This window comes from Lissotriton helveticus, chromosome 3_1, assembly GCF_964261635.1.
Source record: "Lissotriton helveticus chromosome 3_1, aLisHel1.1, whole genome shotgun sequence".
In the NCBI taxonomy this organism is placed as follows: Eukaryota; Metazoa; Chordata; class Amphibia; order Caudata; family Salamandridae; genus Lissotriton; species Lissotriton helveticus.
Window position 1 is genome coordinate 1,796,218,740 of NC_136061.1, and position 13,916 is coordinate 1,796,232,655.

The following is a 13,916-nucleotide window of genomic DNA, read 5'->3' on the forward strand; positions in this document are numbered from 1 at the left end:
TTTAGCATTCATTACTTTGACATATTCGCTCAAAAGCCTTGTAAATGTATTGCTTGAAAAATCACTAATAGATTTGTCCTGATGAATGTCAGGTCGATGATCAATAACTTTGCCTATTACACTATGCTTGTTTTGACTAACTGAAGCTTTGCTTGTCATGTTTACTTTGTGAAAATCTTTGTTAATTTCAAAAGGAATAACAACAGCTAAAATTAACCAGAGCAGAATCAAAATGAGCACACACACCAGAGTCATCTTACAGCATCTCTTAAAAATGGAACACCTTGAAGTACTCTGTTCTTTGACATAAGGCATCTTTTTGTTAGCTTTGCCTCAAAAGAAAACAAAAATTATTTTAAAATTGATTTAATTAATTAATTTACACCCCCCTTTTTAAAAGAATTTATTTATTTATTTTCAACCCTAACAGTATTTCTTCGACCTTATGTCACAAATAAAATTTCTCAGCTAAACAAATTTTCTTCGACCTTATGTCACCTAACAAGATTTCTTCGGCCTTTTGCCAAAATTAAAAACCAAAAATCCCTATTAAAATCTCTACACTTCAATCATTGTCACTAATTTCCTCAATTTCTTCTTCTTCTTGACTGCTATCGTAAATATCAATAACAGGAGGAATCACTAGATAAGACCACTCAGGAGATTTATATTTCTGATTTGGCTTTATAATTCTCCTTGTCTTTCTTGTCACTACTTCAATTTTTCTTCCAACTCCAACTTCCTTTTCACCATCCTTTTGACTACTTATTTCTTCCACTTGCTCCTTCGGTTTTTTGATCAATCTGACTCTCAACCTTCCACCTGGACAAAAATCTGTTTTTCTCAAGAATTTTCTTTTTGGTTCAGAAACATTTACTTCTGACTTCCAGGATCTCTTCTTCGCACTTCTGCTTTCACCTTCAACGTCACTTTCTCCAGTATCGTAGTCTGAAACTTCAATGATTGACTCAGGAACTTTTCTAATCGGCAGTTTCACTCTGTCAGGAACTATGCTTTGTTTTCCATCACTGGTACTAGGTAATTCGTCCTCCTCCTCTTCTTCAATTACCTCCAACTTCCCAGTTTCTGGTCTTCCGTTCCTTACTTCAGAGCTTGATTTCTGCTTTTCGATACTCTCCTGGTCAGAAATTTCAATTGGTTCAGCTTCTCTGTCTTTAACAGAATTTACTCCATTTATCTTCTTAACTGAATCCTCAGTTGTTTTTCCTTTCAATAGATTCTCTTCTTCTCCAGAATCTATTTCAATTATTTCCAAATCTTTTCTCTTCAATTCTTCATTCACAGGTACATGTTCCAGATGTCGACCTCTCTGTCGATCTTCAGAATCTGGATTTGTTTCACTTTCTACTTCGGAATCAGAATCTTCCGTAGTATCACTCTCATCATCAGAATTTTCAGGAGTAGGCACTGGAATAGTATGACTAGGATGGATCCACCTTTTCAATCCTCTGCACTTTACTGCATTTGTAGTGACCAGAATAATTTGTCTAGGCTTCTGCCACCTGGGAACCAGACAATTTCTTCTTCGATGTACTTTTGTTCTGACCCAATCACTAGGTTTCAAATCATGAGTCTGAACCTTCTCATTTGATTGTGCTTCAGTTCCCACCTGATTAGACACAGAAGTTACTATATCAGATAACCTCTTACAGTAATCCAAAATAGCACTGTCATTAATGCTTAACAATTTGCCTACAGGTACAAAGGCTTGTCTCATAACTCTGCCCATGAGAATTTCATGGGGACTCAAACCAGTCTTTTTATCAGGTGTACTTCTCAATGACATTAAAACAAGTGGAAGAGCATCAGTCCACTTTACACCAGTTTCTAGACACATTTTTCCAATTCTGTTTTTTATAGTTCCATTAATTTGTTCCACCACCCCAGATGCCTCTGGTCTGTATGCACAGTGTATCTTCTGCTCAATGTTCAATGCCTCACATATCAGTTTCATAAGTTTGTTATCAAAATGGCTTCCTCCATCACTCTCAATAGTGACTGGAAAACCGTACCTTGGGATAATTTCTCTGAGCAGCAATTTTGCTACTGTAATTGAATCACAATGTCGTGTAGGGAAAGCTTCCACCCATCTTGAAAACAAACAAACAATCACAAGAACATATTTCAAACAATTGTGTAAAGGCATTTCAATGAAATCCATCTGTAACCTAGTAAAAGGACCGCCCTCTTGACCAATTACCCCTGTTCCTACAACTGATTTTCTGTTGGGGTTCATTTGTTGGCATGACAAACACCTTTGACAAAAAGACTCTGCAATCGTTCTAAATTTTGTGTTAAACCAAGTCTCTCGGAAAAGTCTGATCATAGCATCCCTTCCAAGGTGAGCTGGGCCATGATATAATCTAGCCATGTCAGCAATCAGACAATTTGGTAAAACTATTCTACCATCTTTATAAGTCCACACTCCATCCTCATCACTTGGTCTACATTCTGCTCTCAACCATAAATCCTTTTCCTCATCATCTGCTTCATTTTGTAATTCCCTGATTTCCTGCCATGTTTCTACTGTTGTTGTTAGCATCAATGAATTAGAATCACATTCTTTACTTTTTTCCCGATTATATGCACAACAATTTTTCGCACAAAATTTTGCTGTTTCATCAGCATAGGCATTGCCTTTTGAAATATAATCCACTCCTTTAGTATGTGCTGCACACTTTACAATTGCAATCTCTTTTGGCAATTGTATAGCGTCAATTAATCTCTTAATAAAAACTGCATTTTTAATTGGTGACCCTGCTGAAGTTAAATAGCCTCTCTGGGACCAGAGCTGTCCATAATCATGCACAACTCCGTACCCATATTGACTATCAGTAATGATGGTAACTCTTTTATCTTTTGATACTTCACAAGCACGAATTAAAGCAATCAATTCAGCCACTTGTGCTGAACGAATTCCCTCAAGACATGATGCTTCTTCAACATCTGCAACTGTACAAACTGAGTATGCTGCTTTCAAAACACCTCCCTCTGTCCTCAGACAGGAGCCATCCACAAAGTAGACAACATCTGATTCAGGCAAAGGTACATCTTTAATATCCTGCCTTGGTTTGGTGCAAAATTCCATAACATCCAAACACTCATGTTCTACTTCATTTTCATCAACGATTTCTGAATCAGGTAATAACGTGGATGGATTCAAATTCAAACATCTCGAAATGGAAACATTGTCTGCTCCTAGAATGATTTTCTCATACTTCGTCAACCTGCTGCTGGTTAAATGTTGGGTTTTACCTCTTGTCAGTAATATTTCAACTGAATGAGGCACAAAAACTTTCACAGGAAATCCCATTATGATTCCTTCGCTTTGTTCCAGACTAACACTAGTAGCTGCAACTGCTTTTAAACAACCTGGTAAGGCTTTTGCTACAGGATCAAGAACTGCAGAGAAATATGCAATGGGTTTCTTCAAATTCCCATGTCTCTGAATTAACACAGATAATGCACATCCTTCTCTTTCACTGCAATACAGTTCAAAACCTTTCTCATAATTTGGCATACCTAAAGCAGGAGCTTGGCATAGGCTCTTTTTCAAATTCTCAAAAGACTCCAACTCATCTTCATTAAGAATAATTGGATCTTTTACATCAGACTTAGTAAGTCTCTGTAGTGGTTTTGCAATTACTGAAAATCCACTTAGCCATTGTCGACAGTAGCCAACCATTCCTAGAAACATTCTAACCTGTCTCTGTGTTCTCGGTGGTTGCATTGCTTGAATCATTTTTATTCTCTCAACTGTCACCTGTCTTTTCCCTTTAGCAATTCTATGACCAAGATATTTCACTTCTTGTTTACAAAACTGCAATTTTGCTGGAGACACTTTATGTCCCTCATCAGCAAGATGGTTCAAAAGTGTTATGGTGTCTGTCACACAATTTTCTCTTGTTTTAGCAGCAATCAACAAGTCGTCAATATACTGCACCAACGTTGACCTGCCAGGTAAATCTAAATCTTCCAAAGATCTTTTTAACAGCTCATTAAAGATTGAAGGACTCTCTGTATACCCCTGAGGGATTCTACACCATGCGAGGGTCCTACTCTGGAATCTGAAAGCGAAAATTTCCTGACTCTCTGGATGTAAAGGAACTGTAAAGAACGCATTGCAAAGATCAATGACAGTGTACCATTCAGCGTCATGTGGAATCTGATACAAAATGACTGTTGGGTTTGGAACTACAGGGCAACATGGAACTACAATCTGATTAATTTTTCTCAAATCTTGAACGATTCTGTACGTTCCATTCGATTTCTTAATTCCCATGATCGGTGAATTACAAGGACTACTCCCAATTTCCTTTAAAACACCTTGTTTTATGAATTTTTCAATCACAGGCATAACTCCCTCAATTGTCTCCGCTTTCATCTTATATTGAGGAATATTAGGAAATTCTATTCCCTGCTTCAGTGTAATTTTGACTGGATCGACATGTTTCATCAAACCCATCTCATTTCCAGTCAAATCCCAAATTTCTGTTTTTACTGTACTTTTTAGCTCATCTGGCAAAATCTCTTTTTCAAATGTGGGAAATAACTTTGATTCCTCTGATTCCATCAACATCATTGTCATTCTGTACAAGCCATCTTCTTCTATTGTTTGCAATTCAACTCCATCAGGAGAACAATATATTCTGCAATTCATTTTGTACAATATATCCCTGCCCAATAGATTTACTGGACTACTGTTACAAACTACAAACCTGTGTTTGTCTTTAAAATTTCCAATTTCGACAGGTACTGGATCAGTTAAATCGGTTCTGATCTGTTGATTACTTACTCCGACAACTTGGATGGTTTCCCCAGAGAGAGGTAGGTTTTCAATTTTCACTGATCTAACAGTAGAACGGGTAGCACCAGTGTCCACTAGAAAAGTGATGTCTACATCATTAACTTTCCCATTTACAAAAGGACCAGACTGGTCAACCTCAAGAGTGGCTCCAATAACACACTCTTCCCCCTCTCTTGGGCACCGTCAGAAGTAATCATCAGAGTCACTTCCCTGTCCTTCTGTTAATAAAAACTGTTGCGAAGCATTTTGCACAGTTTGCCTTTGGGATTTTATTACCTGTTCATCTCCTTGAAATCCCACACCAGAATTATATTTTTGTATTCCCCCAGAATTAGGAAAAGGAGGCTGTGGCAATTGATTCTGTTGGTGATTCACCTGATGCTGCAGCTGTCGCTGAAGATTTAACTCATTAATGCTCTGTTGTAACTGTAGCTGTCGCTGCAGATCAACATCATTCTGCATCTGTTGATTTAACAATGGACTTTTTAAATTTCTAGGAGGTTTCTTACATTCATCTCTCCAATGTCCAATCTCGCCACAATTAAAACAAGGTAATTTCTGCTTCATCTCTTCAATCTTGGGATTAAATTTTCTAATAATATTATTACCCTTAAATTTTCCTTGACCAAGATTTGAACTTGAAGTCTGAACAAAATTTGTGTTTTTATTTCCAAGATTAGCAATTTGTTGCTCAGCCACTTTTACTTGATCCCACATTGCCTTTTCCTTGAGCTTCTTCTGTCTCACTTCTAATTCATCACTACAGTATTTTGCCTTTCTCAAAATGTCATCAACAGAGAGTGCTTGCCATCCGACAATACTGTTCCTAATCATATCAGCAATTTCTGGTTTCAAACCATAAACAAATCTATAGACGAAATGACTCATATCTTTTTCATCTAATTTTTCGTAGCCACTGTATTGTTTAAAAATCAACAGTAACCTTTCATAAAATGAATTAACTGATTCCTTTGGTTCCTGGTTTGTTCTTTCTATTTTAACCCAATCAACCTCTTTAGGCGGAATTTTTTCTTTTAACCAGTAAATCACTTTTTCATAAAAATCCATTACAATCGGATTAGGAGCACCTGTTTCTTTTATTCGATCAGGTTCTACTTTTGGCCAACTTATGGATATCTTACATTCTGTCCAAAGATCCGATGGGACAACAATATCAAAAAATCCATCCAGATCAATCCACAGAACTTTTGAGACTTTGATGAACCTGTCTACCCGTCTATACCACTCAACAGGTTTTTCTCTCAGCCTCGGAAAATCATTTGTAAAAAGTAATATGTCTTGTCTTGACCAAGGGACATGAACATACCCTGCACCAGCAATCTCTCTCATTGGAAATTGTTTTGACAATTTTTCTAATTTCTCATCTTCCCTCTTTCTTGTCCATTTAACTCTCCACTTACTCAATTCTCCCAGTTTTTTAATATAAACAATTAAATCTTTTATGTGCATTATTCTTCCCATAGAGTTCAAATTCTCAATGTCATTCTCTGAAAAATCTAATCTGTAACGTTTTGCAAAATTCTTTTGCCTGCTCAAATCAATTTCAAGTTCTGCTGCCAGTTCATCCAACTGATCATATTTGTTTTTCGTTTTCCACTGAATACTCTTGCAAATGAACAGTAGTTCATCATCTCGATAAAATTTTAAACTGTCAGGACCTATTGTACCAATTATTAATTCCTCTAAATTTGCTTTTAATTTCGCAACATCAAGTTTAGGTTTTGCCACCCTGATTTCAGAACACTCAGCATCAGATTCTGCACCCATCGGTGATTTAGGAAATGAATCCTCATTATAAGTTAAATTAGGCATTCTCGTTTTTGAAGAATTAATTTCAGAAATGTCTGAATAAAATTTTTCAGCAACCTTTTGAATTTCTGCATTTAAAGGGATAGTCAAACCTGGCTTATTAACTTCTCTTTGCTCAAAAACAGGCTGAACAGGACCAATCGTTACTGGAACTGTTACAGCTTCCATGCCTTTTGTTATTTGTCGAATTAATTCTTCTTTTGATCGTAAATACTCAGAAGAATTTACAGCTTCCACATTTCTGACTTCTCTCACATAATTGTTTGGAGCTTCCCTTTCTCTTGGAATTAATGAAAAATGTCTACCTTCAATACAGACATCTGCATTTGTCTCAGTTTCCAATTTTCTTGGAGTTTCAAAAGATTCAGAATTATTTGGATAAATCTTAGAAGAATCATTAACTGGAGGTGCACTCGGTGTGATTTCTGTAGAAACCATCGGAGTAGACCATGACCTAGGAGGTCTCAAAGGCTCATTCCTTTTATTAGAAGTGTAAATTTCTTCTAAAACTGTATCTTCAGTCTCACTCTCTACAGCGACATTATTTTTCTTTTCAGTTCTTTTTTCACCAGGAGAACCTAAAACCATCTCTCTAATTAAGTCCCTCACTCATACTTCCTTGTCTCCACATTCGCATCCTGTCTTCATGTGTCTCCCTTCTATAACTAGGAATTTTAGGAGGTCTTTTAATTCCACTTGCTTCTCTTTGTAATTGAAACATCTCATCCTCCCATTCGACTAAAGCTTCAAATTGAGTAGGTCTCGGTTTTGGAATAAGAGCATTCATTTTCTCTCTCAAATTCCTCAAAACCTTTACATTAAATGAACCATCATCAGGCCAAGCCAAAACACCATCATCCTTAGTGTAGTGTTTCCAAATATCAAACCACAAAACTGTATGATAACCATATTCACCTTCCATATACGCTGCAGGTGTTTTGTACTTATGAAGTAATTTACCACCTCGCGTTTCGATTTTCTTGTCAGGAGAAATGAAATTTTGAAATTTCTGGAACAACGTTGGCTTTTTCTCAACGTGTTTAAAATGATAACTCATTTTTTTAAAGTTAAATTCAATTAACAAATTTGTTTTTAAAATATTTCCGGGATGTTCCGCAAAGCCAACCAATCCGTGCGCGAAACACACCAACAAACCAATTAGAGTTGAGCAACGTCACTATTTTGCTCAACCAATAGATGTGAAGCTTTTCTGAAAGGCCAATTAGCTTACAGCTTGTCAGAAACTCAAGAACCAATCAGAACACAGCTAGTGACGTATATCACCCAATCACAGCGCGGCTCTGTGACGTACACAGCAGCTGCGGTTTCTCACGTCTCACCCTCAGCGCTCACTCCTCCTTCACAAAATCTTTTCACAGCGCCATTTTAAAAATACTCTTTCAGTGAAAAATAATTTTAACAATGACAAGAAAGACTCATCTGTCTGTTTCTCTAATAAGTGATAGAATTTCAATCGCTCAAATATTCTCTTTCTCGGAATAGAAGGCGCTATTCCCATAGAATATACAATTGCTAGTACAGTAATCTTTTTACTCTACCCTTCAAACAAGTAATTATGAACTCATTTTCCTCAGAACGCACAACTAAGTGACTGTTCGAAAGTTCCACTTGAACATAATTTACAAAACAACCTCGCACTTTCACACGGAAAAAGTCCCTAAATTCAAACACACATGAAATCCGTACAAGACTCTCACCTGTTTATAGAAATCATGTACCGTTAGTAGAATAACGAAGTTATCCGTACAGGACTTTCACCTGTTTATAGATATAAAACATGTACCCCTACAGGACTCTCACCTGTTTATAGATAATCATGCACCGACGTTACCCTACCCTTCACTCGAGCTCGAATATATACTAATACTTTAATCACAGTGAGTTTTCGAACGGGCACATTGTCTCTATACTCATGCTGTTCAAATTTCTTAGATAATCCTTACTATACAACAATCACACCTAGCCCTAAAATGTGTTGCACGGCCACAACACCTGTGATACACGGCGATATCACTACTCTGAAACAGATCAAATGCCCTGTGTGACTACCTTCTCATCACACAATCTGTACCAGTACTACTCACATATAGCACAAAAAAACAAACTCAACATGTGTTAAACATTGATCCTATATCTATACCATAACAAAATTGGTTACCTTTAGCAACCATCAATCTCTGCTACCAGAAGAATTGATCCAGCGGCCTATAGGAAATATGCCATAAGCAACGCTACCTAACTCTATAACCTACTTCATTAAACACTACTCAAACTCATGGACCCATTAATCAAATATGACATATTTTGACCTACTGAATCAGGTGGCCAAATTAAACTTATATACAACTTATTTACAAATTATTTACAACCGCGGTAAAAGATAACATCATTTGAGCAAATCTTAACTTTTTAAATGACCACCATGGCAATGGCATCTAGCTAATAGTAACCCACACTTCTGAATAACCAAGACCAGCTTGTTTTCATAAGTAAGATTTTATTAACTAATTATAGATTGTTGTGAATATAATTTTATAAATGTAATTTTATTAGAATCATAGTAAGCATGTTTGAAAACATTATAGAAAATTGCAGTTTTAAGCAAGAAATTATAAATTTTGCATTTCAAAAATCCTAAGCCCCTAACTAAGCTTAATTAATGGAAATAAAGTAAAGTCTTTAAGGGTTCTTACGTGCTCCACGCAAAGTCTGTCGACACGACACCCTCTTCCGAAAGTTGAAAAGCAGCAGCCAGCCCTAACCATAGGGCACGGGTTTTTTATACCTTTCTACGCTAGCTAATCTAAGTAAAGGAAAATTTTCTGCAAAAGTCGATGTCCCATTGGTCCGAAAGTGACAAGTGACATGTCACCCCATATGTCAAAACTTCCATTCTGTCATATTCTTTGAGACCATTGTCTTTATTGTACGAGTTCCAAAGCTTCCTTAGTTTGCAACAATTTGAACAAGAGTTCTCACTGACTTCATTTTACTTCCTCGGATGCCAAGTTATCAAACTTTCTTTCTGCCGGTTTCTGACCTTGGCCACGTCCGACAAAAATAATGACAGCGCTTCTTTCATTGTTCAGTGAATGTAACTTTCATGGAAAACTTTATGGTGGACATCGTGCTTCAGGCAGAAATTGAATTCATCTTTTAGCAAACTCGAGCAAACTAGGCCCAATAGCAGGCAACTTATTTTTCTAGTATAAAACAAACACAAGAAAAGTATTAATGTAAGAAATCTTATTTTATTCTGTTTCCACCCTTCGTTTACTAATTTATTAACCCACCCTATTAGTCTAGTGTTACCTAGCATGAAGCAAACAAATAAAGCAGCATTTTATATCTACCAGTCTTCAAGAATCCATGAAATCTTATATGCACCTATAATAGTAGAAATGACATTACATAGACAAGGAAAGCAAAATAAGCACATGCCACTTTAAAATCTGCAGCAGTTAGTAATGACAAAAATGAAAACGACAAATTAATTAATTATTTTTACACGAACAAAAGATGCAACAATGATGCACGTTTATGAGCACACATGTTAATGTCCCGTGTATAAAGTTTAATCTAGGTTGGGTTAGAATAACACATCACAAATCATTAATATTATTAATTTATTTTATGGAAGTGTAACTTCGCGAGTTTAAACAAAATTTTATTTTCTATCTCGCTCCATCAACTGCCACCACCCTAAGTCCCTCAGAGAGAACTTACCCTATGGTCAGTTCCTGAGGGTCCAGAGGAACTGTTCAACTCAAGCAGGATTCAAGATACACACTACAACTCTACAACACCAACTCCATTGTAGGAAATACCCTCCTAAGTTGGTACGAAAATCTATGAAGCTTGCCCGTAATAACAACAGGTTAGCACTCCTGGAACCCTCAGTCCCGAAAGTGGCATCGAACAGATTGACGTGCGTGAGTACTTTTGGGACTCTGTCCAACAAAATTCAGAAAATAGTAAAAAAACATTGGCGTATTCTGAATTCGGGACAAGTATGCTTAGAAGCCCCCCTTTTTTCCTTCAAGAGGGCACCTAACTTAAGGGACCGACTTGTCCATACTAGACCCCACAACCAGATGCCAAGGGCTCTTGGCACGATCTGGGACCTTCCACCTGTAGTAGGTCACCATCCATGTGGGTCATGCCAGGCTTGCCAACAAACAAGCAAGTCAATTGAGATCGACATTGGTACCAACAGACCATGGAAACAAATGAAATTCACCAATTGCAACAGTGAGAAGTTAATCTACCTCATTACCTGTCCATGCGGTCTGAAGTATGTGGGGATGACCACTCGGAAAATAAAAATTCGTATTTCCGAGCATAAGAGTACTATTCGTTGCAAAAGACAGGCAACCAAACTGACGAATCACTTTTTAGAAAAACAGCATCCACCTACAGCATTTGTTTGGACTGTCCTTGAACAACCCTACATCCCCCTCCACATTACAGATCACTCCACTTTCCTTCTACGTAAAGAACAAAAATGGGTGTTTAAGCTGGGAACCAACAGAGTTGGATTAAATGATGAAATACCCTGGTCCCCTCTTTAATTAGTGCCTATACATGTAGAAGTGTTCAAGCTTGTCTAGTTGCTTCATAGCTCTTTTTAAGCTCTTTTTAAACTCTTAGAGCTATGATTTTGCTACCAATGATCTGCACTCCTTATTCCTTGCAAATGATTTGCCACGCCCCTCTTATGAGATTGTCTCTGACTTGATCAGAATAATTAATATCTTTGACATCTCAGAAGATAGAGAAGCCATGTTTTGACCTTTCATTCTTTTCGACATTTGTGACAAGATGACCCTGTACATTGCGGAATTCACGATGTTTTGTCATCAGTTTTTCGTCATTTCACGGGCGAAACACTGTTTACAAACTCTGTATCCTGGCAACTAGTCCCATCACATGATTACACCATACCCAATAGTATGTATAGCATGGTCCGCTCATGTGACCAGTCACAGACCAATCAGTGACTGACTTACAATCACCACCAGCCTGACTGACACCTGATTGCACGATCCGATTACATGATCGGCAGCGGGCCAATCAGCAGAGTACTCTTAACCGTAGCCCCCTCTCCTAGTCGATACCTCCCCAACCGGCTCGGAAGACGGCATAGAGGTACCGACGGAGAGGTGAGGGATACTACTATGGTCTATTGGGCTTTTCTGCTTGTTGAAGTACACCCTGCGCTGCGACCAGGTGAAACCCAGCGCTCACTTTTACTTGAAAGACTCGTTATTTATTTTGTGACGCTACAAAGCGGTGTTTTTTAAGCGCTATTGAACTATGCCTAACGATGGTTTCAGGGCAGCGTTTGGTGAATCCCGATGTAACTTGACACTTTTGACTCTAATCAAGACCCTTACTTTACCATCACGAACCAGGGTCCTTTCGTAACGTATTCACTACATAATTCTTTGAAAATTATCATCTAATGACATATATCTCTTGAAGTACTGGTGTGCACAACTCTTAGTTGACACGGAAGCAATCACATGTACTTGTTCTTGCTTCCTTTTAAATAGAGCGGGGCCTCCCTTGATTCCTGAGCCGTTGCCAGGCGAGGTGGGGTAAAATACTTCGACTAAAATGGTAAGACGGAGTAAATGATGTTTCATGTAAGAACTACATCTTAGTGTCTGCATGTTTAAAAATTGGCAGAACCAGTGTGTTTTTCAACTAAACAATTAGGTTACGGTTAAATGTGGATTGACTACACGTTAATATATCTATGTTTGTGGTTGTTTTACTATTTTTGTGTCTGTGTCTTTTCTTCCCATTAGTGACATATCATACACCTGCAAGCAAAGTCGACACCTAGGAACCCAGGTGATCTCTTTTCATGTTGCAGTATGTTCATGATATAGTCACTTTTTAATTATATTTTTCACTATACCTTTGCAGTAGCATCTTTAGTCATCCAGGTCCTGATGAAAGCATTGGACTCATTTGTCCCCCTGTAATGCTGAAACATGTTGACCACTTTTAGGCAGATATTTGTTTAATCTACCTTTGCTGCTCTTTTTAATGTTGGAGGAGCGAGCAAGAAAACAGAATAAATATATCATTGTTGCTCCCTCACCCAATTTTACCTTCACTAAACACCTTTTTCACCAGCACTGCAAATCAGTTATTGGCACTTTTTGACTCTCTAAACATATCGGTCACTATCAGGCGAATCAAAGGTTATACCATCTGACCTTCTACTCTCTCCGATAGTGGACCCAAGATATGAAGTACAGGAATACCAAATGATGAAGGGCGGTTCCGAGTGGTGACTGATGGGTATCCTGTTAGGACTCGCAGGACACTCATTTATGTTTTCATTTACGTTTTCACTTAGTCTTTAATGGGTTGACACAGTCCTCCTCTAGTCTAATGTACCACACATAGCCTTTTTGTCTAGACCCTTTGACATTTTTTGTGTTTTTCATGTCTCTCTGGGGAATATGTCTCTGATTGGTCTTTAAACTCCCTTAGGCCCTCTCCTACTTATTTGTTTGTTATAAAAAAAAAGTATTAACCTTTTCGGTTGTTTTCTTAACTGCTGTGTGTTTCTTTCTTGTTCTTAATACTGTTATTTGTTGGTATCCACCATGGTGTTAAATTCTGGAGCACTTATCGCGGGAATACTGGTGATCTCTGCAGTTTGCACCAACTTCTGAATACTGTTTTAGATTTATCTCAACTTAGTTGCATTAAAGTGCTGATAATGAAATGCAGAATTGCCGTCCTGTGCAAAAAGACATGAGGTGCACCTTTGCTATTTATTCAAAATACTAAAATCCTGTATTGAATTGCACATAGGTAGTGCCTCCACTTACAGTGAACACACAAAATCAATGAAGAAATCTCATTGTATTTATATTGATTAGGAATAGTGCATCAGGTGCTGCATCTTGACGGGACACACTGCCCGGTTCGTATATTGTTCTGCACACGAAAAAATTACATCACAACTTTCACAATTGCAATGCGAATTGAATTCCAGCGATAACCCATGTTACCACCAGGAATTTTACACCTGCTTTCTGCTGGTGTTAAGCAGGACAAATACCTGTAGCATGAAAGGAAACACAGCCAAGAGCCACACCAGAACACCCACAGGTGCCATAGAGTTAATGAGCACAATACAGGGATACCCAGGACCGCCAATGCCACCAAAACCTGGATCTCAGCAAGTGTGTCCGTGTGTTCATTGTGTTAG

General features: G+C 37.8%; 1 protein-coding gene across 1 annotated transcript in view; it reads left to right on the forward strand.

Annotated features, from left to right (window-relative positions):
* The first annotated feature begins 12,266 nt into the window (after positions 1-12,266).
* The window catches only part of SLC30A2 (solute carrier family 30 member 2), a 399,949-nt gene continuing 398,299 nt past the window's right edge, over positions 12,267-13,916 (forward strand). The window contains exons 1-2 of the mRNA XM_078682685.1: positions 12,267-12,301; positions 12,493-12,559. Of these exons, the coding sequence (XP_078538811.1) occupies positions 12,552-12,559 (8 nt within the window). The 5' untranslated portion in view covers positions 12,267-12,301; positions 12,493-12,551. The remainder of the gene's footprint in view (positions 12,302-12,492; positions 12,560-13,916) is intronic.